Raw genomic sequence first — 24,375 nt, 5'->3', positions numbered from 1 at the left:
GTCCATTTGGAAGATCCATTTGTGACCAAGCTTTAACTTCCTGACTGAAGTCTTGAGATGTTGCTTCAAAATATCCACATAATTGTCTTTCCTCATGATGCCATCTATTTTGTGAAATGCACCAGTCCCTCCTGCAGCAAAGCACCCCCACAACATGTTGCTGCCACCCCTGTGCTTCACGGTTGGGATGGTGTTCTTTGGCTTGCAAGCCTCTCCCTTTTTCCTCCAAACACAACGATGGTCATTATGGCCAAACAGTTCTATTTTTTGTATCATCAGACCAGAGGACATTTCTCCAAAAAAGTACAGTCTTTGCCCCCATGTGCAGTTGCAAACCGTAGTTTGGCTTTTTTATGGCGGTTTTAGAGCAGTGGCTTCTTCCTTGCTGAGTGGCCTTTCAGGTTATGTCGATATAGGACTCGTTTTACTGTGGATATAGATAATTTTGTACCTGTTTCCTCCAGCATCTTCACAAAGTCCTTTGCTGTTGTTCTGGGATTGATTTGCACTTTTTCGCACCAAAGTAATTAACAGTAAAATGCCACCAAAAATATTGTTTTGAGTCAGTGTATGTTACACCTCTTTGTTACGGTTCGTTGTTTGTTTCGTTCTTTCTTTGTTGTTCTGTGCGTTTCTAGTAAATAATATGTGGAAACCATATCGTGCTACAGCTTGGTCCGATAATTAGTACGACGAACGTGACAATATCAGTGTGAATGCTATGTTTAACAATATACAGTATTTCCATATTGAAGCCATTTGGCAATTTGGCTTCTTACAATGTGGACTGCAAACATGTTCAACATATTTATGGGATAGATGGGCCTAAATACATTTTTTTTGTAATTTTTGTATCTGTAGGCTATTTAACAAACTATGCTATAACGGACTAACACTCAAATAAGAGACTGTAAAATACTCAACTTGAAGCGACCACATTATTTAGCCAAGGAGCACGTTCTGATTGGCCAGTGAGGGATCAAGCCTCAACACACACCCACAACTTGCTCATTCAATTCGCAACACAGCCAGCTACTGTGCCCATAATTCCAGTTGTGAAAAATAGCACAAAAAAAAATACATTCTGACCCCCCCCCACCCCCCCCCTGAACCTATAGTGATACTGCCAGCGCTTAGATTTACAATTGCGTTAGGTCTTGTTAAAAAATAGAGTCCGTTGTACGCCACTCAAATGACACCCTATTCCCTATTAAGTCCACTTCTTTCGTAGCGCACTATGTAGGGAATAGTGTACCGTTTAGAACACAACCGTTCCTTTTTAGCTCCTAGTGAAGCAACAGGGGGCCTCGGTGATGTCATAATGTCAAATCAATGAAGAGAAGTAGATGTCCATTGAGGGCTGGACATCCTAATGATGGAAGTAAGCACTTATAAAGGCACGTGTTAAAAAAAGAGACGAGAACGAACACTAGAACAAAAAAGGGAGTCATTTTAAGGTATGAATAAAAAGACACCTGTTAATTGAAATGCATTCCAGGTGCCGCATGAAGCTGGTTGAGAGAATGCCAAGAGTGTGCAAAGCTGTCATAGAGGCAAAGTTTGGCTACTTTGAAGAATCTAAAATCTAAAATATATTTTGATTTGTTTAACACCTTTTTGGTCACTACATGATTCCATGTGTTATTTCATAGTTATGATGTCTTCACTATTTTTCTACAATGTAGACAATAGTAAAACAAATAAAGAAAAACCCTGGAATGAGTAGTTGTGTCTAAACTTTTGACTGGTACTGAATGTCAAAGCACTGTGAGGCACTGTGTAACGACGAGCTGACGGACTTGTGATCAGAGTCTGAGGACGGATAACAACTCAATGAAAAGAAGTTACATGTCATTCTAAGGTGCTGTGTTCTGCAGACGAGATTCTGCAGATCGGTGACATGTTGTCGAAGGTCCCTGTAGGTTCCTAGGCGTCGACAGTCTGCGATCCTAATAGACATTCCACTAGGGCCCTAATAGCTACCAACAGCTCCTAGAGATCCAGTGTGGCTCAGTCGACAAATCAAACCAAATTGTATTTGTCACATGTGCTTGAAGACAACAGGTGTAGAACCTCACAGTGAAAATGTCCTTCTGACCAACAATGTAGTTTTAAGATAATACTGATAATAATAGTAACCGTGTGGTGTCAGCGACGCCAGTGTCATCGTGGCTTTGGTTCCCACTGGGGTCACGTACAATTAAATATATGCACTCGGGGTACTGAACGCGGGTTTGGCTCGGGGTACTGAACGTGGGTTTGGCTCGGTGTACTGAACGTGGGTTTGGCTCGGTGTACTGAACGTGGGTTTGGCTCGGTGTACTGAATGTGGGTTTGGCTCGGTGTACTGAATGTGGGTTTGGCTCGGTGTACTGAATGTGGGTTTGGCTCGGTGTACTGAACGTGGGTTTGGCTCGGGGTACTGAATGTGGGTTTGGCTCGGTGTACTGAACGTGGGTTTGGCTCAGTGTACTGAACGTGGGTTTGGTTCGGTGTACTGAACGTGGGTTTGGCTCAGTGTACCCTCTGGACACGCTCTCATGTACCCTCTGGACACGCCCTAATTTACCCTCTGGACGCGCCCTAATTTACCCTCTGGACACGCCCTCATTTACACTCTGGACACGCCCCCATTTACCCTCGGGACACGCCCTCATTTACCCTCTGGACACGCCCTAATTTACCCTCTGGACACGCCCTCATTTACACTCTGGACACGCACTAATTTACCCTCTGGGCACGCCCTCATTTACCCTCTGGACACGCCCTAATTCACAGTCCACCCTCGTCCTTTTCTTTAGGGATACATTATAATGTTAGAGTGAGGCTGGAGTAGAGTTGTGGTTTTCATTGAGCCTCCTCATCATCAGCCCCATCCCCTCGACGTCCTCTGGGTCTATAGGGGCCAGGGCTGGTCCTGGACTTCCTTCCCCAGCTTCGGGGCATCTTCCTGGGCCTGGGGTCCCCCTGGTGTATAAGGCGCCGTGGAGGTCCAGGTTGACACAGAAGGAGCCCGGCAGCAGCTGCCTCTGGTACTGGTCCAGACGACTGATAACATCCAGGACAGAGGAGCTGCCTCCACTCGCCCAGCTAGGGAGCAGTCTGGCAGGGTTGAGTTGGGCAGGCAGGGACTGGCAGTGACGCAGCTCCAACTGGTAGTAACAGCTGAAGAGAGACAGTCATTAGATGAGAAATAATGAGAAATGAGGACTTGAAGTGAGAATGTGGGAGAACCACCAGTAGAGAAAGACATTCATCTCAGACGATGCTGAAGAAAGAGTTCTGGTTGTTTTTTTGTGTGAAAAATCAATACAAATTTGATCTTTTTTTTTATTTTTACAAACAGTAAGTGAGAATGTTTGTCTATCTGTCCCTGTCTCTGTCTGTTTCTGTCTGTCTATGTGTCTGTATCTGTGTGTCTGTCTGTCTGTCTGTCTGTCTGTCTGTCTGTTTCTTTCTTTCTTTCTTTCTTTCTTTCTTTCTTTCTTTCTTTCTTTCTTTCTTTCTGTCTGTCTGTCTGTCTGTCTGTCTGTCTGTCTGTCTGTCTGTCTGTCTGTCTGTCTGTCTGTCTGTCTGTGTGTCTGTTTCTGTCTGTTTGTTTGTGTGTCTGTTTCTGTCTGTCTGTCTGTCTGTCTGTCTGTCTGTCTGTTTCTCTCTGTTTGTTTGTGTGTCTGTATCCCTACTTACTTTGCAGAGACGTGGTTGGAGACAGTCTTGGTGGCCCGGCTCACAGCACACTGCAACACCTTAACGACCTGCTCCCTGATCCAACCCACATCCTCATGAACATCAGGCAGCCACTCTAACAGTCTGGCAGAAGAGACAGCCATTAGTCATATATAATAATATAGTCACTCTAACAGTCTGGCAGAAGAGACAGGCCATTAGTCATATATAATAATATAGTCACTCTAACAGAAGAGACAGGCCATTAGTCATATATAATAATATAGTCACTCTAACAGGAGAGACAGGCCATTAGTCATATATAATAATATAGTCACTCTAACAGAAGAGACAGGCCATTAGTCATATATAATAATATAGTCACTCTAACAGAAGAGACAGGCCATTAGTCATATATAATAATATAGTCACTCTAACAGAAGAGACAGGCCATTAGTCATATATAATACTATAGTCACTCTAACTGAAGAGACAGGAGAGACAGGCCATTAGTCATATATAATAATATAGTCACTCTAACAGAAGAGACAGGCCATTAGTCATATATAATAATATAGTCACTCTAACAGAAGAGACAGGCCATTAGTCATATATAATAATATAGTCACTCTAACAGAAGAGACAGGCCATTAGTCATATATAATAATATAGTCACTCTAACAGTCTGACAGAAGAGACAGGCCATTAGTCATATATAATAATATAGTCACTCTAACAGAAGAGACAGGCCATTAGTCATATATAATAATATAGTCACTCTAACAGTCTGACAGGAGAGACAGGCCATTAGTCATTAATAATAATATAGTCACTCTAACAGAAGAGACAGGCCATTAGTCATATATAATAATATAGTCACTCTAACAGAAGAGACAGGCCATTAGTCATATATAATAATATAGTCACTCTAACAGGAGAGACAGGCCATTAGTCATATATAATAATATAGTCACTCTAACAGGAGAGACAGGCCATTAGTCATATATAATAATATAGTCACTCTAACAGTCTGACAGGAGAGACAGGCCATTAGTCATGTATAATAATATAGTCACTCTAACAGAAGAGACAGGCCATTAGTCATATATAATAATATAGTCACTCTAACAGTCTGACAGGAGAGACAGGCCATTAGTTATATATAATAATATAGTCACTCTAACAGTCTAACAGAAGAGACAGGCCATTAGTCATATATAATAATATAGTCACTCTAACAGAAGAGACAGGCCATTAGTCATATATAATAATATAGTCACTCTAACAGAAGAGACAGGCCATTAGTCATATATAATAATATAGTCACTCTAACGGAAGAGACAGGCCATTAGTCATATATAATAATATAGTCACTCTAACAGTCTGACTGAAGAGACAGGCCATTAGTCATATATAATAATATAGTCACTCTAACAGAAGAGACAGGCCATTAGTCATATATAATAATATAGTCACTCTAACAGAAGAGACAGGCCATTAGTCATGTATAATAATATAGTCACTCTAACAGAAGAGACAGGCCATTAGTCATATATAATAATATAGTCACTCTAACAGTCTGACTGAAGAGACAGGCCATTAGTCATATATAATAATATAGTCACTCTAACTGAAGAGACAGAAGAGACATGCCATTAGTCATATATAATAATATAGTCACTCTAACAGAAGAGACAGGCCATTAGTCATATATAATAATATAGTCACTCTAACAGTCTGACAGAAGAGACAGGCCATTAGTCATATATAATAATATAGTCACTCCAACAGAAGAGACAGGCCATTAGTCATGTATAATAATATAGTCACTCTAACAGAAGAGACAGGCCATTAGTCATATATAATAATATAGTCACTCTAACAGTCTGACTGAAGAGACAGGCCATTAGTCATATATAATAATATAGTCACTCTAACAGAAGAGACAGGCCATTAGTCATATATAATAATATAGTCACTCTAACAGGAGAGACAGGCCATTAGTCATATATAATAATATAGTCACTCTAACAGAAGAGACAGGCCATTAGTCATGTATAATAATATAGTCACTCTAACAGAAGAGACAGGCCATTAGTCATATATAATAATATAGTCACTCTAACAGAAGAGACAGGCCATTAGTCATATATAATAATATAGTCACTCTAACAGAAGAGACAGGCCATTAGTCATGTATAATAATATAGTCACTCTAACAGAAGAGACAGGCCATTAGTCATATATAATAATATAGTCACTCTAACAGTCTGACTGAAGAGACAGGCCATTAGTCATATATAATAATATAGTCACTCTAACAGAAGAGACAGGCCATTAGTCATATATAATAATATAGTCACTCTAACAGGAGAGACAGGCCATTAGTCATATATAATAATATAGTCACTCGAACAGAAGAGACAGGCCATTAGTCATATATAATAATATAGTCACTCTAACAGAAGAGACAGGCCATTAGTCATATATAATAATATAGTCACTCTAACAGGAGAGACAGGCCATTAGTCATATATGATAATATAGTCACTCTAACGGAAGAGACAGGCCATTAGTCATATATAATAATATAGTCACTCTAACAGAAGAGACAGGCCATTAGTCATATATAATAATATAGTCACTCGAACAGAAGAGACAGGCCATTAGTCATATATAATAATATAGTCACTCTAACAGAAGAGACAGACCATTAGTCATATATAATAATATAGTCACTCTAACAGAAGAGACAGGCCATTAGTTATATATAATAATATAGTCACTCTAACAGAAGAGACAGGCCATTAGTCATATATAATAATATAGTCACTCTAACAGAAGAGACAGGCCATTAGTCATATATAATAATATAGTCACTCTAACGGAAGAGACAGGCCATTAGTCATATATAATAATATAGTCACTCTAACAGAAGAGACAGGCCATTAGTCATATATAATAATATAGTCACTCTAACAGAAGAGACAGGCCATTAGTCATATATAATACTATAGTCACTCTAACAGAAGAGACAGGAGAGACAGGCCATTAGTCATATATAATAATATAGTCACTCTAACAGAAGAGACAGGCCATTAGTCATATATAATAATATAGTCACTCTAACAGGAGAGACAGGCCATTAGTCATATATAATACTATAGTCACTCTAACAGAAGAGACAGGAGAGACAGGCCATTAGTCATATATAATAATATAGTCACTCTAACAGGAGAGACAGGCCATTAGTCATATATAATAATATAGTCACTCTAACAGTCTGACTGAAGAGACAGCCCATTAGTCATATATAATAATATAGTCACTCTAACAGAAGAGACAGGCCATTAGTCATATATAATAATATAGTCACTCTAACAGTCTGACAGAAGAGACGGCCATTAGTCATATATAATAATATAGTCACTCCAACAGAAGAGACAGGCCATTAGTCATGTATAATAATATAGTCACTCTAACAGAAGAGACAGGCCATTAGTCATATATAATAATATAGTCACTCTAACAGTCTGACTGAAGAGACAGGCCATTAGTCATATATAATAATATAGTCACTCTAACAGAAGAGACAGGCCATTAGTCATATATAATAATATAGTCACTCTAACAGAAGAGACAGGCCATTAGTCATGTATAATAATATAGTCACTCTAACAGAAGAGACAGGCCATTAGTCATATATAATAATATAGTCACTCTAACAGTCTGACTGAAGAGACAGGCCATTAGTCATATATAATAATATAGTCACTCTAACAGAAGAGACAGGCCATTAGTCATATATAATAATATAGTCACTCTAACAGGAGAGACAGGCCATTAGTCATATATAATAATATAGTCACTCGAACAGAAGAGACAGGCCATTAGTCATATATAATAATATAGTCACTCTAACAGAAGAGACAGGCCATTAGTCATATATAATAATATAGTCACTCTAACAGGAGAGACAGGCCATTAGTCATATATGATAATATAGTCACTCTAACGGAAGAGACAGGCCATTAGTCATATATAATAATATAGTCACTCTAACAGAAGAGACAGGCCATTAGTCATATATAATAATATAGTCACTCGAACAGAAGAGACAGGCCATTAGTCATATATAATAATATAGTCACTCTAACAGAAGAGACAGACCATTAGTCATATATAATAATATAGTCACTCTAACAGAAGAGACAGGCCATTAGTCATATATAATAATATAGTCACTCTAACAGAAGAGACAGGCCATTAGTCATATATAATAATATAGTCACTCTAACGGAAGAGACAGGCCATTAGTCATATATAATAATATAGTCACTCTAACAGAAGAGACAGGCCATTAGTCATATATAATAATATAGTCACTCTAACAGAAGAGACAGGCCATTAGTCATATATAATACTATAGTCACTCTAACAGAAGAGACAGGAGAGACAGGCCATTAGTCATATATAATAATATAGTCACTCTAACAGAAGAGACAGGCCATTAGTCATATATAATAATATAGTCACTCTAACAGGAGAGACAGGCCATTAGTCATATATAATACTATAGTCACTCTAACAGAAGAGACAGGAGAGACAGGCCATTAGTCATATATAATAATATAGTCACTCTAACAGGAGAGACAGGCCATTAGTCATATATAATAATATAGTCACTCTAACAGTCTGACTGAAGAGACAGCCCATTAGTCATATATAATAATATAGTCACTCTAACAGAAGAGACAGGCCATTAGTCATATATAATAATATAGTCACTCTAACAGTCTGACAGGAGAGACAGGCCATTAGTCATATATAATAATATAGTCACTCCAACAGAAGAGACAGGCCATTAGTCATATATAATAATATAGTCACTCTAACAGAAGAGACAGGCCATTAGTCATATATAATAATATAGTCACTCTAACAGAAGAGACAGGCCATTAGTCATATCAAATAATATAGTCACTCTAACAGAAGAGACAGGCCATTAGTCATATATAATAATATAGTCACTCTAACAGTCTGACAGGAGAGACAGGCAATTAGTCATATATAATAATATAGTCACTCTAACAGGAGAGACAGGCCATTAGTCATATCAAATAATATAGTCACTCTAACAGAAGAGACAGGCCATTAGTCATATATAATAATATAGTCACTCTAACAGTCTGACAGGAGAGACAGGCCATTAGTCATATATAATAATATAGTCACTCTAACAGTCTAACAGAAGAGACAGGCCATTAGTCATATATAATAATATAGTCACTCTAACAGGAGAGACAGGCCATTAGTCATATATAATAATATAGTCACTCTAACAGAAGAGACAGGCCATTAGTCATATATAAAAATATAGTCACTCTAACAGTCTGACTGAAGAGACAGGCCATTAGTCATATATAATAATATAGTCACTCTAACAGAAGAGACAGGCCATTAGTCATATATAATAATATAGTCACTCTAGTCTTACCTAACAGTCATAGACAGAGCAGACTCCAGGGTATAGGGTCTAGTCTTACCTAACAGTCATAGACAGAGCAGACTCCAGGGGAGGGTATAGGGTCTAGTCTTACCTAACAGTCATAGAAAGAGCAGACTCCAGGGGAGGGTATAGGGTCTAGTCTTACCTAACAGTCATAGACAGAGCAGACTCCAGGGGAGGGTATAGGGTCTAGTCTTACCTAACAGTCATAGACAGAGCAGACTCCAGGGGAGGGTGTAGAGTCTAGTCTTACCTAACAGTCATAGACAGAGCAGACTCCAGGGGAGGGTGTAGAGTCTAGTCTTACCTAACAGTCATAGACAGAGCAGACTCCAGGGAAGGGTGTAGGGTCTAGTCTTACCTAACAGTCATAGACAGAGCAGACTCCAGGGGAGGGTGTAGAGTCTAGTCTTACCTAACAGTCATAGACAGAGCAGACTCCAGGGGAGGGTATAGGGTCTAGTCTTACCTAACAGTCATAGACAGAGCAGACTCCAGGGGAGGGTATAGAGTCTAGTCTTACCTAACAGTCATAGACAGAGCAGACTCCAGGGGAGGGTGTAGAGTCTAGTCTTACCTAACAGTCATAGACAGAGCAGACTCCAGGGGAGGGTGTAGAGTCTAGTCTTACCTAACAGTCATAGACAGAGCAGACTCCAGGGGAGGGTATAGGGTCTAGTCTTACCTAACAGTCATAGAAAGAGCAGACTCCAGGGGAGGGTATAGGGTCTAGTCTTACCTAACAGTCATAGACAGAGCAGACTCCAGGGGAGGGTATAGGGTCTAGTCCTACCTAACAGTCATAGACAGAGCAGACTCCAGGGTATAGGGTCTAGTCTTACCTAACAGTCATAGACAGAGCAGACTCCAGGGGAGGGTATAGGGTCTAGTCCTACCTAACAGTCATAGACAGAGCAGACTCCAGGGTATAGGGTCTAGTCTTACCTAACAGTCATAGACAGAGCAGACTCCAGGGGAGGGTATAGGGTCTAGTCTTACCTAACAGTCATAGACAGAGCAGACTCCAGGGGAGGGTATAGGGTCTAGTCCTACCTAACAGTCATAGACAGAGCAGACTCCAGGGGAGGGTATAGGGTCTAGTCCTACCTAACAGTCATAGACAGAGCAGACTCCAGGGTATAGGGTCTAGTCTTACCTAACAGTCATAGACAGAGCAGACTCCAGGGGAGGGTATAGGGTCTAGTCTTACCTAACAGTCATAGACAGAGCAGACTCCAGGGGAGGGTGTAGAGTCTAGTCTTACCTAACAGTCATAGACAGAGCAGACTCCAGGGGAGGGTGTAGAGTCTAGTCTTACCTAACAGTCATAGACAGAGCAGACTCCAGGGGAGGGTGTAGGGTCTAGTCTTACCTAACAGTCATAGACAGAGCAGACTCCAGGGGAGGGTATAGGGTCTAGTCTTACCTAACAGTCATAGACAGAGCAGACTCCAGGGGAGGGTATAGGGTCTAGTCATACCTAACAGTCATAGACAGAGCAGACTCCAGGGGAGGGTATAGGGTCTAGTCTTACCTAACAGTCATAGACAGAGCAGACTCCAGGGGAGGGTATAGGGTCTAGTCTTACCTAACAGTCATAGACAGAGCAGACTCCAGGGGAGGGTATAGGGTCTAGTCTTACCTAACAGTCATAGACAGAGCAGACTCCAGGGGAGGGTATAGGGTCTAGTCCTACCTAACAGTCATAGACAGAGCAGACTCCAGGGTATAGGGTCTAGTCCTACCTAACAGTCATAGACAGAGCAGACTCCAGGGGAGGGTATAGGGTCTAGTCCTACCTAACAGTCATAGACAGAGCAGACTCCAGGGGAGGGTATATGGTCTAGTCTTACCTAACAGTCATAGACAGAGCAGACTCCAGGGTATAGGGTCTAGTCTTACCTAACAGTCATAGACAGAGCAGACTCCAGGGGAGGGTATAGGGTATAGTCTTACCTAACAGTCATAGACAGAGCAGACTGCAGGGGAGGGTATAGGGTCTAGTCTTACCTAACAGTCATAGACAGAGCAGACTCCAGGGGAGGGTATAGGGTCTAGTCCTACCTAACAGTCATAGACAGAGCAGACTCCAGGGGAGGGTATAGGGTCTAGTCCTACCTAACAGTCATAGACAGAACAGACTCCAGGGGAGGGTATAGGGTCTAGTCTTACCTAACAGTCATAGACAGAGCAGACTCTAGGGGAGGGTATAGGGTTTAGTCCTACCTAACAGTCATAGACAGAGCAGACTCCAGGGAAGGGTGTAGGGTCTAGTCTTACCTAACAGTCATAGACAGAGCAGACTCCAGGGGAGGGTATACGGTCTAGTCTTACCTAACAGTCATAGACAGATCAGACTCCAGGGGAGGGTATAGGGTCTAGTCCTACCTAACAGTCATAGACAGAGCAGACTCCAGGGGAGGGTGTAGGGTCTAGTCTTACCTAACAGTCATAGACAGAGCAGACTCCAGGGGAGGGTATAGGGTCTAGTCCTACCTAACAGTCATAGACAGAGCAGACTCCAGGGTATAGGGTCTAGTCTTACCTAACAGTCATAGACAGAGCAGACTCCAGGGGAGGGTATAGGGTCTAGTCCTACCTAACAGTCATAGACAGAGCAGACTCCAGGGTATAGGGTCTAGTCTTACCTAACAGTCATAGACAGAGCAGACTCCAGGGGAAAGGTGTATGGAAGCATCATAGCCGTCGCCATCCTGACTGGCAGCAGGTTGCTTAGCGACTGGCCCAGACTGTATCTCTCCTTGCAGGCTTCCACCAGAGCTATAGAGAGAGACAGAGAGAACAACTTTCTACAGTCATGGTAGACTACAATACACGACAACACATACAGAGGGAGACAGAGAGAAGAGAGAACAACTTACTACAGTCATAGTAGACTACAATACACGACAACACATACAGAGGGAGACAGAGAGGAGAGAGAACAACTCACTACAGTCATATAGACACAATATACCACAACACATACAGACAGAGAGAACAACTCACTCCAGACTGGCTGACTGACTGGCTGGCTGGCTGGCTGACTGGCTGGCTGGCTGGCTGGCTGACTTGCTGGGTGGCTGACTCACTCACATTTCCCATGGCAGACAATAGTTGAAGCAAGGCCAGGTTACCCAGTGGATCCCCTAACCTAGCAAGGCCAGGTTACCCAGTGGATCCCCTAACCTAGCAAGGCCAGGTTACCCAGTGGATCCCCTAACCTAGCAAGGCCAGGTTACCCAGTGGATCCCCTAACCTAGCACGGCCAGGTTACCCAGTGGATCCCCTAACCTAGCACGGCCAGGTTACCCAGTGGATCCCCTAACCTAGCAAGGCCAGGTTACCCAGTGGATCCGCTAACCTAGCAAGGCCAGGTTACCCAGTGGATCCCCTATCCTAGCACGGCCAGGTTACCCAGTGGATCCCCTAACCTAGCAAGGCCAGGTTACCCAGTGGATCCCCTAACCTAGCAAGGCCAGGTTACCCAGTGGATCCGCTAACCTAGCAAGGCCAGGTTACCCAGTGGATCCCCTAACCTAGCACGGCCAGGTTACCCAGTGGATCCCCTAACCTAGCAAGGCCAGGTTACCCAGTGGATCCCCTAACCTAGCAAGGCCAGGGTAACACAGTGGATCCCCTAACCTAGCAAGGCCAGGGTTACACAGTGGATCCCCTAACCTAGCAAGGCCAGGGTAACACAGTGGATCCCCTAACCTAGCAAGGCCAGGGTAACACAGTGGATCCCCTAACCTAGCAAGGCCAGGGTAACACAGTGGATCCCCTAACCTAGCAAGGCCAGGGTAACACAGTGGATCCCCTAACCTAGCAAGGCCAGGGTAACACAGTGGATCCCCTAACCTAGCAAGGCCAGGGTAACACAGTGGATCCCCTAACCTAGCAAGGCCAGGGTAACACAGTGGATCCCCTAACCTAGCAAGGCCAGGTTACCCAGTGGATCCCCTAACCTAGCAAGGCCAGGGTTACATAGTGGATCCCCTAACCTAGCACGGCCAGGTTACCCAGTGGATCCCCTAACCTAGCAAGGCCAGGGTTACACAGTGGATCCCCTAACCTAGCAAGGCCAGGGTTAGACAGTGGATCCCCTAACCTAGCACGGCCAGGTTACCCAGTGGATCCCCTAACCTAGCAAGGCCAGGGTAACACAGTGGATCCCCTAACCTAGCAATGCCAGGGTTAGACAGTGGATCCCCTAACCTAGCAAGGCCAGGGTAACACAGTGGATCCCCTAACCTAGCACGGCCAGGTTACCCAGTGGATCCCCTAACCTAGCAATGCCAGGGTTAGACAGTGGATCCCCTAACCTAGCAAGGCCAGGGTAACACAGTGGATCCCCTAACCTAGCAATGCCAGGGTTAGACAGTGGATCCCCTAACCTAGCAAGGCCAGGGTAACACAGTGGATCCCCTATCCTAGAGCTACAACTATAGTAGAAACAAGAGCAGGAGATCTGATCTGGCCAGCTTCTTCTCTACACCAGTCTCTGGTTGGTTGGATATTCTTCAGTAGTCTAGGGCTTTTCTGAGACTTGCTCTGGAGACTGGTCTAGAGAAAGGCCTTGTGCTGAGGAGTTGCCATCTCCCCTGACAACAATACATCACTAAAATGTAGCTGTGTTTGTGTTTTTTGATCAATTTTTCTGTTTTCCTCTCTTTATAGCTTGTACACTGTCCTTGTTCTTTATTGAAAGGCGTTTAAATACAATGTATTATGAATCTGATGTATTATTTTGGTGCATCCTACCTTTGTGTAGTCTGGGTGGCAGGTGCTCGAAGATATGATCCTCGATGTTGGATTTGGACTCGGAGGGGGCCACCACGGACTCTTTCTCAATGGGTCTGATCTCGTTCTGTACCAGCCGCTCCTCGTGTTCTTCATCGTCATCGTCATCATCATCATCATCCTCGATGACGTCATCTTCCTCACCGTCGGCTATTAGAGGTCTGTGGGGTCCTCGGGGATTCAACAGTCCTGAAACATAAACAAACAGAGTCAAGAAAACACACGCACGCACACGTAATAATAGAGCTACTCTATACCAAGCCTGATCTAGTATAGTCATATAACTACTCTATACCAAGCCTGATCTAGTATAGTCATATAACTACTCTATACCAAGCCTGATCTAGTATAGTCATATCTATACCAAGCCTGATCTAGTATAGTCATATCTATACCAAGCCTGATCTAATATAGTCAATAACTCTATACCAAGCCTGATCTAGTATAGTCATATCTATACCAAGCCTGATCTAGTATAGTCATATAACTACTCTATGCCAAGACTGATCTAGTATAGTCATATAACTACTCTATACCAAGCCTGATCTAGTATAGTCATATAACTACTCTATACCAAGCCTGCTCTAGTATAGTCATATAACTACTCTATACCAAGCCTGATCTAGTATAGTCATATCTATACCAAGCCTGATCTAGTATAGTCATATAACTACTCTATACCAAGCCTGATCTAGTATAGTCATATCTATACCAAGCCTGATCTAGTATAGTTATATAACTACTCTATACCAAGCCTGATCTAGTATATAATAATAGAACTACTCTATACCAAGCCTGATCTAGTATATAATAATATAACTACTCTATACCAAGCCTGATCTAGTATAGAGTTATATAACTACTCTATATCAAGCCTGATCTAGTATATAATAATTTAACTACTCTATACCAAGCCTGATCTAGTATATAATAATATAACTACTCTATACCAAGTGTGATCTAGTATATAATAATAGAGCTACTCTATACCAAGCGTGATCTAGTATATAATAATAGAGCTACTCTATACCAAGTGTGATCTAGTATATAATAATAGAGCTACTCTATACCAAGCCTGATCTAGTATAGAGTTATATAACTACTCTATATCAAGCCTGATCTAGTATATAATAATAGAGCTACCCTATACCAAGTGTGATCTAGTATATAATAATAGAGCTACTCTATACCAAGCGTGATCTAGTATATAATAATAGAGCTACTCTATACCAAGTGTGATCTAGTATATAATAATAGAGCTACTCTATACCAAGCCTGATCTAGTATATAATAATAGAGCTACTCTATACCAAGTGTGATCTAGTATATAATAATATAACTACTCTATACCAAGTGTGATCTAGTATATAATAATAGAGCTACTCTATACCAAGTGTGATCTAGTATATAATAATAGAGCTACTCTATACCAAGCCTGATCTAGTATATAATAATAGAGCTACTCTATACCAAGCGTGATCTAGTATATAATAATAGAGCTACTCTATACCAAGCCTGATCTAGTATATAATAATAGAGCTACTCTATACCAAGCGTGATCTAGTATATAATAATAGAACTACTCTATACCAAGCGTGATCTAGTATATAATAATAGAGCTACTCTATACCAAGCCTGATCTAGTATATAATAATAGAGCTACTCTATACCAAGCCTGATCTAGTATATAATAATAGAGCTACTCTATACCAAGTGTGATCTAGTATATAATAATATAACTACTCTATACCAAGTGTGATCTAGTATATAATAATAGAGCTACTCTATACCAAGCCTGATCTAGTATATAATAATAGAGCTACTCTATACCAAGTGTGATCTAGTATATAATAATAGAGCTACTCTATACAAAGCGTGATCTAGTATATAATAATAGAACTACTCTATACCAAGCCTGATCTAGTATATAATAATAGAGCTAATATAAAGGTCTCTTACCGTTCTTCTTCAGAAAGTGAAGAGCATCTTTGTACCCCTGTTTACACATGGCCTTCATAACCTGAAAAAACACAGATAAACAGACACATTAGATATCTTCCCACAGACAGTGTAGATATCTTCCCACAGACACATTAGATATCTTCCCACAGACAGTTAGATATCTTCCCACAGACAGTTTAGATATCTTCCCACAGACAGTTTAGATATCTTCCCACAGACACATTAGATATCTTCCCACAGACAGTTTAGATATCTTCCCACAGACAGTGTAGATATCTTCCCACAGACACATTAGATATCTTCCCACAGACAGTTTAGATATCTTCCCACAGACAGTTTAGATATCTTCCCACAGACAGTTTAGATATCTTCCCAAAGACAGTTTAGATATCTTCCCACACGCGTGTGCGTGCGTGTGTGTGTACCTGTGGCTCAGGGGGAAACAGAGCTTTGGACACTCTGTAGAGGTTGGTGAGTGTGTGTGTGTGTGCGTGTGTGTGTGTGTACCTGTGGCTCAGGGGGAAACAGAGCTTTGGACACTCTGTAGAGGTTGGTGAGTGTAAACTGGATGGAGGTGTTGGTGAATCGTAGTTCATGCATGTTGGTGGATCGGTCTCTAGGGCAGATGTCACTCTCTCCAGAGAACGGAGACACAGTGATGGTGTTCTTCAGCTCATACTGAGGCAGATTATCACTGATACCACCGTCCACGTAACGCTGGAGGGGGAGGAGGGAGGGAGGGGAAAGAGTGGGAGGGAAGGAGAGAGAGAGGAGGGAAGGAGAATAGGGAGAGAGGGAGGGAGGGAGGAGAGAGAGAGAGAGAGAGAGAGAGAGAGAGAGAGAGAGAGAGAGAGAGAGAGAGAGAGAGAGAGAGAGAGAGAGAGAGAGGAGAAAGAGAGGGAGAGAAAGAGGGGGAGGGAAGGCGAGAGAGAGGGAGAGAGAGAGTTAGACACAGAGAGATAACTAAATACCAACGATTTTAAGTCAGTGAGACAATATATTATAAGCTTTATAACGTCACAGTATAAAGACTAGCGCAAGTTCTCAAGCATCATCTTGGCTTTAAGTAAATACCCTGTAGGGTAGAAGTGTGAAAACTGGCAGGGGGGCATGGGATGTGTTATATAGTGACGTCTCGTCCAGTGTCCAGACATTCAGAGGACAGGAGAGGACAACCTTGAGAGAGTTGGCGTGTCTCAATAATAGATCCTAGAAAAGCCCTGTACAAAGAAAAGCCCTGTCCGGTCCAAGAAAAGCCCTGTACCAAACTGAGAGATGGTCCGGTCCAAGAGAAGCCCTGTACCAAACAGAGACATGGTCCGGTCCTAGGAAAGCCCTGTACCAAACTGAGAGATGGTCCGGTCCTAGGAAAGCCCTGTACCAAACAGAGACATGGTCCGGTCCTAGGAAAGCCCTGTACCAAACAGAGACATGGTCCGGTCCTAGGAAAGCCCTGTACCAAACTGAGAGATGGTCCGGTCCTAGGAAAGCCCTGTACCAAACAGAGACATGGTCCGGTCCTAGGAAAGCCCTGTACCAAACAGAGACATGGTCCGGTCCTAGGAAAGCCCTGTATCAAACTGTGAGATGGTCCGGTCCTAGAAAAGCCCTGTACCAAACAGAGACATGGTCCAGTCCTAGGAAAGCCCTGTACCAAACAGAGACATGGTCCGGTTCTAGAAAAGCCCTGTACCAAACAGAGACAATACTATCTTCCACTCATGACGTCTAATTCTGAACTAATGTGAACTCCAATACATATGGGTACTTACCTTGTCATATAAACCTGTTATACGCTACTTGTCTCTCTCACCCAGAGAGAGAAAGGGAGAGAGGGAGAGAGAGAGACAGAGACAGAGAGAGAGAGAGAGAGAGGGGGGGGGATAGAGAGAGCGAGAGAGAGAGAGAGAGAGAGAGAGAGAGAGAGAGGGAGAGAGAGAGAGAGAGCGAGCGAGAGAGAGGGGGATAGAGAGAGAGAGAGAGAGAGAGAGAGAGAGAGAGAGAGAGAGAGAGACAGAGACAGACAGAGAGAGAGAGAGGGAGAGATGGAGAGAGAGAGAGAGAGAGAGAGAGAGAGAGAGAGAGAGAGAGAGAGAGAGAAAGAAAGAGACAGAGAGAGAGAGAGAGGGGGAGAGGGGTGGGGGTGTAGAAAAGGAGAACACAGAGCCAAGAACAATGACAACGACAATGACAACAATCCAAGGAAACCACAGCCAGGGAACAGAATTAAAGGGGAATAGGCTGAGTTGAAGAGAGATGGAGAGTCAACAATGACTTCTGAAAACAATCACATCTGTTCTGATATTGTTGCTAATGACAACAGCTGTGCTTTCTCAAAGCTAATTTATGCACAAAACACTTGGTTTGTTTGGCAACAGAAAAGTGTATGCACAGATGTAAGATCTAAATTTGAGCCAGTTTGCTACAGCAGGAAAATAATCCTGCAGCAACAGGAAGTGTTAATTAGTATGTAGATTATAACTAATGGGCATTCTTTGTAGGGGTTGATGCGTTTTTCTATAGGGCAAATCAAGTCTGAAATGTAAAAACTTTAAAAACTTTTTTAAACCTTGAATACACTACCAGTTTTCAAATTCTCAGCAACAAAAGAGTGATCAAATTAAGATCCACCTGTTTGTTTTGAAATGGTGGTAAGTATATCCTCTTTGAATGTACAGTAGGCTAATCACACACACACACACACACACACACACACACACACACACACACACACAGAGAAAGATAAGAAGGTAGTGTACTCACCACACCCTGCAGTGTAGGGGGGATCAGTCCACAGTACACAGGGATGTAAGCACTGCAGACACACGCCTGGATAAAGAACACACAACACATTATTATGAGTCCACAGGACACAACAACAAATTATTATGAGTCCACAGGACACACAACACATTATTACGAGTCCACAGGACACACAACACATTACTATGAGTCCACAGGACACATCATTATGAGTCCACAGGACACACAACACATTATTACGAGTCCACAGGACACACAACACATTATTACGAGTCCACAGGACACACAACACATTATTATGAGTCCAAAAGACACATCATTATGAGTCCACAGGACACACAACACATTATTACGAGTCCACAGGACACACAACACATTATTACGAGTCCACAGGACACACAACACATTATTATGAGTCCACAGGACACATCATTATGAGTCCACAGGACACACAACACATTATTACGAGTCCACAGGACACACAACACATTATTACGAGTCCACAGGACACACAACACATTATTATGAGTCCACAGGACACATCATTATGAGTCCACAGGACACACAACACATTATTACGAGTCCACAGGACACACAACACATTATTACGAGTCCACAGGACACACAACACATTATTATGAGTCCACAGGACACATCATTATGAGTCCACAGGACACACAACACATTATTACGAGTCCACAGGACACACAACACATTATTACGAGTCCACAGGACACACAACACATTATTATGAGTCCACAAGACACATCATTATGAGTCCACAGGACACACAACACATTATTACGAGTCCACAGGACACATCATTACGAGTCCACAGGACACACAACACATTATTATGAGTCCACAGGACACATCATTATGAGTCCACAGGACACACAACACATTATTACGAGTCCACAGGACACACAACACATTATTACGAGTCCACAGGACACACAACACATTATTATGAGTCCACAGGACACACAACACATTATTACGAGTCCACAGGACACACAACACATTATTACGAGTCCACAGGACACACAACACATTATTACGAGTCCACAGGACACACAACACATTATTACGAGTCCACAGGACACATTATTACGAGTCCACAGGACACACAACACATTATTACGAGTCCACAGGACACACAACACATTATTACGAGTCCACAGGACACACAACACATTATTACGAGTCCACAGGACACACAACACATTATTACGAGTCCACAGGACACATTATTACGAGTCCACAGGACACATCATTATGAGTCCACAGGACACACAACACATTATTATCGTTAGAGAACATTGCAACAACACAAATATGTGTGTGTGTGTGTGTGTGTGTGTGTGTGTGTGTGTGTGTGTGTGTGTGTGTGTGTGTGTGTGTGTGTGTATAACTGCGTAAAACACACTCATTCTGACATGAACTCAACAGGTCTGGATCCAAGTAACTGTTTGTGTCTCGGACTCTCACAATCTAAGCCAGTTTATGTATCTGAGTCTCTGAGTACAGTCCTCTGTCAGACCGTCACAATCAGTGTTTGTTCAGGTTAGTGTCTGAGTTTATGGGATGTGTCCCACCGGTATGTAACTAGTAGGTATGAATACTGTCAGTTTTCGTTCATAAAATATCCTACTTTGTCAGCAAGTCACTATTTTGTGACACTCACCTGCCCCGAGCCAATGAGTCAGCAGGAGTATCCTATTTGTGCAAGTCAATGTCTGGGTTTATAGTTATGAGATGAGATCATTGATGAGGGCGCCCCGAGTGGCGCAGTGGTTTAAGGCTCTGTATCTCAGTGCTAGAGGCGTCACTACAGACACCCTGGTTCGGATTCCAGGCTGTAACACAACCGGCTGTGATTAGGAGTCCCATAGGGCGGCGCACGATTGGCCCAGCGTCGTCCGGGTTTGGCCCGGGGGGGGGGGGTGGGGTAGACCCTCATTGTAAATAAGAATTTGTTCTCAACTGACTCGCCAAGTTAAATAAAGGTTGAATAAAAATAAAATGTGAATAAAAAGGTGTATGTAGATACGGCGCTTTCAGAACGTATTCAGACCCCTTCACTTTTTCCACATTTTTTTACGTTACAGCCTTATTCTAAAGTGTATTAAATAAATAAATAAATAATAAATACAAATCCTCAGCAGTCTACACAGAATACCCCATAATAACAAAGTGAAAACAGGTTTTAAGTAATGTTTGCAAATGTATTAGAAATAAAAAACATAATAAATAAAATCCTTATTAACATTAGTATTCAGACCCTTCGCTATGAAACTCAACATTGACCTCAGGTTGCATCCTGTTTCCATTGATCATCCTTGAGATGTTTCTACAACTTGATTGGCGTCCACCTGTGGTAAATTTAATTGATTGGACATGATTTGGAAAGGCACACACCTATCTATATAAGGTCCCACAGTTGACAGTGCATGTCAGAGCAAAAACCAAGCCATGAGGTCGAAGGAATTGTCCTTAGAGCTCCGAGACAGGATTGTGTCGAGGTACAGATCTGGGGAAGGGTACCAACACATGTCTGCATCATTGAAGGTCCCTCAAGAACACAGTGGCCTCCATCATTCTTAAATGGAAGAAGTTTAGAAACATCAAGACTCTTCCTAGAGCTGGCTGCCCGGCCAAACTGAGCAATCGGGGGAGAAGGGCCTTGGTCAGGGAGGTGACCAAGAACCCGATGGTCACTCTGACAGAACTCTAGAGTTCCTCTGTGGAGATGGGAGAACCTTCAGTGGCAGGGACTGGGAGACTCGTCAGGGTCGAGGGGAAGATGAGCGGAGGAAAGTACGGAGAGATCCTGAATGAGTTCTGGCTTCCGTAGCTAGGGCTGTTGCTAGGGCTGTTGCTAGGGATGTTGCTAGGGCTGTTGCTAGAATTTTCTACATTCTGACCGGATTCCGTAATGAACCAAAGCGTCCGTTGCTATGCTGGTTGCTATGCTGGTTGCTATGCTGGTTGGCTGGGGGGACATTACTTGGCATGACAGGCCTCTCATTTCTTTATCTACGTCAAAAACTTTGTCACAGGGTTGGGGTAAAATACATTCACGTTTAAATTACAGTCAATTCAGGAAGTACATTGAAATTCCAATTCCAATTCCCTTCAATTAGACACATTTTGAATGAGAATTGTCATTTGGTTTACTTTCTGAATTGACTAGAATTCAAATTAAATTGACCTCAACCTTGCTTTGTCAGCAAGTCAGTGTTTGAGGTAGGAGACGCTCACCTGCACCAGTTCCTCCTTGCTGTTAAAGTGGGACACCAAGACATTCTCTCCGTCCGTCACCCTGGTGAGTGATATGCCCAGCCTCCCTGTGGCACGGTGGTGGGCATCGGGTGGCAGCGTTTTATACAGCATGTTACGCATGATCTTGACCAGGTTGAAAGACGGGTGCATAGGACCCAGGAAACGCTTCCGGGCATCTTTGGCCACATCAATGATGTTGGCACCTGCCTCACCTGATGAGGAAACAATAAGGTACAGAATATTGTTCATGTCAGAGACGGTCTATTAGTATAATGTGGTAACATTATATCGGGCATTGCTATTGCTGGCAATTGGGGGGAAAAAATACATCGTGTGTACTCATTTCGCAACGATAATGTCAAGGAAAACGGGGGTGGGTAAAAGTAGACAATCGATATACAGACAGTGCACAGGCCGGGCAAGAGACACAGCAATGAAAGACAAGAAACTGACACACACACACACAGACAGTGTCATTACTATGCAATAAGTAGAGGAAAGTTTATCTCTGCCTACCTAAACAAGCTCCGCTGACCAGTGCAGTGGCGGTGAGCGCCCCAGCTGATGCCCCGTAGATGTGCCGGGCGTTATGCACTAGAAACGGACACTGTTCCTGCAGACAACTCGCTACACCGATATGATAGATGCCTAAGAAACCGCAACCTGCAAAGGAAATGTTCCACGTCGAATCTAACGGAAACATAACTACTGAGGGAAATAATGCCTCTCTTATTAACTCAGACAGAAAGCTCTGTTCACAGTTCACAGCTGCCGAGTTAGTTAACTACCTAACGAGCTAAAGTACTGGTAATTTCACGGTCCAAAATGTATGAAATATATCAGCTATTGGTGACGGACGGGTCCCTTGCGGTCCATTAGATTGCAAAGCGATCTGTATTCACATTGTTAACATCAGCAAGCAAGTTACACACTTGTCTGGCTGTCAACAAGTTGATTTTGTCTTCAAGTTCTCGAGGACATCTTCACCATTTCATATTCTTTAAAAGTTGTTTCTTTGTTTCTTCTATTTGTAAGACAGTTGCTTGTTGAAAACAGTAACGTTTTTTTTTTCTTCTCCAAAAACAATAACGTTATCCAGACGAAATGGTTGAACATCTCTGTCTTTGAAAGCTTCGTCCCAACCTTTTAAATCTCACTTTCGTTCATCTGTTGAATTTGTACACACACGGTGGAGGCGGGCGTATTCCGGTGGGTTTGACGTTTCAGCCCAATGTCCAATCAGAGTCGCTCTCTCTGAAACAGCCGTCCTATCAGTGTCTGAGTTCTCTGTGACCTATCCTTCGTCACCTTCTTCCAACTGTCATTCGGAATGTTTTGGTTTCCCGAGAGGGGTTTGCCGGTGTCCGCTTTGGCAACGCGTATCTGTCAAATATATATATATATATATTTTATTTCATCAGGGAAATCCCATTGAGATCAAGGCCTCTTTTACATAGGAGCACATTTTCTCTTTTAGCTTGCTCTTGATTTTAATTGTTTAACAAACGACATAATACTTTTATTCTAAGTTAGACAATATTAAGTTATACTCACTTTATACACAGGAATCTAATTTCTCTCCAATAAACTGTCTGTTTATAACAAAACAAAGTCAACGACGACCTCTAGGGAAAATAGATACATTCCACATCAGAAGGAATGTGTTTACATAGTTTAAAGACTCAACTGGCAATAATATTGTTTTTTTTTTTATAGCCATTTTTGTCCAACAGAAAAACTAGTCTGACTGTGTGTTTATCGAGCAAATATCCCACTTATTTTGGGCTTGCTTTTGTCTACATTTGTTTAAATGATCTATAATCTTCTAAACAACAAATAATGTGATCACCCCGTTGCAGAATCATTTTCCTCCAACGCAGAACATTTAAAACTTGATTTTCACTTACAATTTTTTTTTTTATCAACCCCTACAAAAATGTCCACGTAATAATTCAGATTTCCTGTTCCTGCAGGATTATTTTCCTGCTGTAGCAAACTGGCTCAAATTAAGATCCTACACCTGTATAGGTGCTATGAAAAAACTGTACATTTGCCTATACATTTTTCATTACTGTATATATACATCGTTTTTTTTCACATCTGTAGTGTTATTAATGCCATGGAAAGAACAAAGCTAAAGATATTACTATTTTTATAAAACAATAGTGCATTGAACAACTGTAAAAAAAAACAAAAAAAACTTGGAAATATTTATCACATAAACCAAGTAAAATTTTCTGCAATTCTCTAATGAATTATTTTAGAACATTAGGTTTAAAAACTCTTCGCAGAACACATTCCTGACGAGAATAACAACATTTCATGGATTTGTTTCTGGATTGGCTCTTAGCACATCTTGCACTAAGAGGATATCCTATTGTGAAACT

At 42.1% G+C, this 24,375-nt stretch overlaps 1 protein-coding gene across 1 annotated transcript; it reads right to left on the bottom strand.

Annotated features, from left to right (window-relative positions):
- Positions 1-1,661: 1,661 nt before the first annotated feature.
- LOC110522695 (patatin-like phospholipase domain-containing protein 2) lies at positions 1,662-23,158 on the bottom strand. Its single transcript, XM_036969204.1, has 9 exons — positions 22,505-23,158; positions 21,968-22,200; positions 18,704-18,769; positions 16,448-16,657; positions 15,938-15,998; positions 13,940-14,167; positions 11,824-11,956; positions 3,688-3,810; positions 1,662-3,165 (listed from the first exon to the last, which is right to left on the bottom strand). Exons 1-9 carry the CDS (start codon positions 22,689-22,691, stop codon positions 2,817-2,819), a joined length of 1,590 nt encoding a protein of 529 aa, XP_036825099.1. The 5' UTR covers positions 22,692-23,158; the 3' UTR covers positions 1,662-2,816.
- Positions 23,159-24,375: the final 1,217 nt, after the last annotated feature.

Source organism: Oncorhynchus mykiss, chromosome 30, assembly GCF_013265735.2.
Source record: "Oncorhynchus mykiss isolate Arlee chromosome 30, USDA_OmykA_1.1, whole genome shotgun sequence".
In the NCBI taxonomy this organism is placed as follows: Eukaryota; Metazoa; Chordata; class Actinopteri; order Salmoniformes; family Salmonidae; genus Oncorhynchus; species Oncorhynchus mykiss.
Note: the sequence above shows the minus strand (reverse complement) of the source record. Positions and strands in the feature narration are given on the sequence as shown.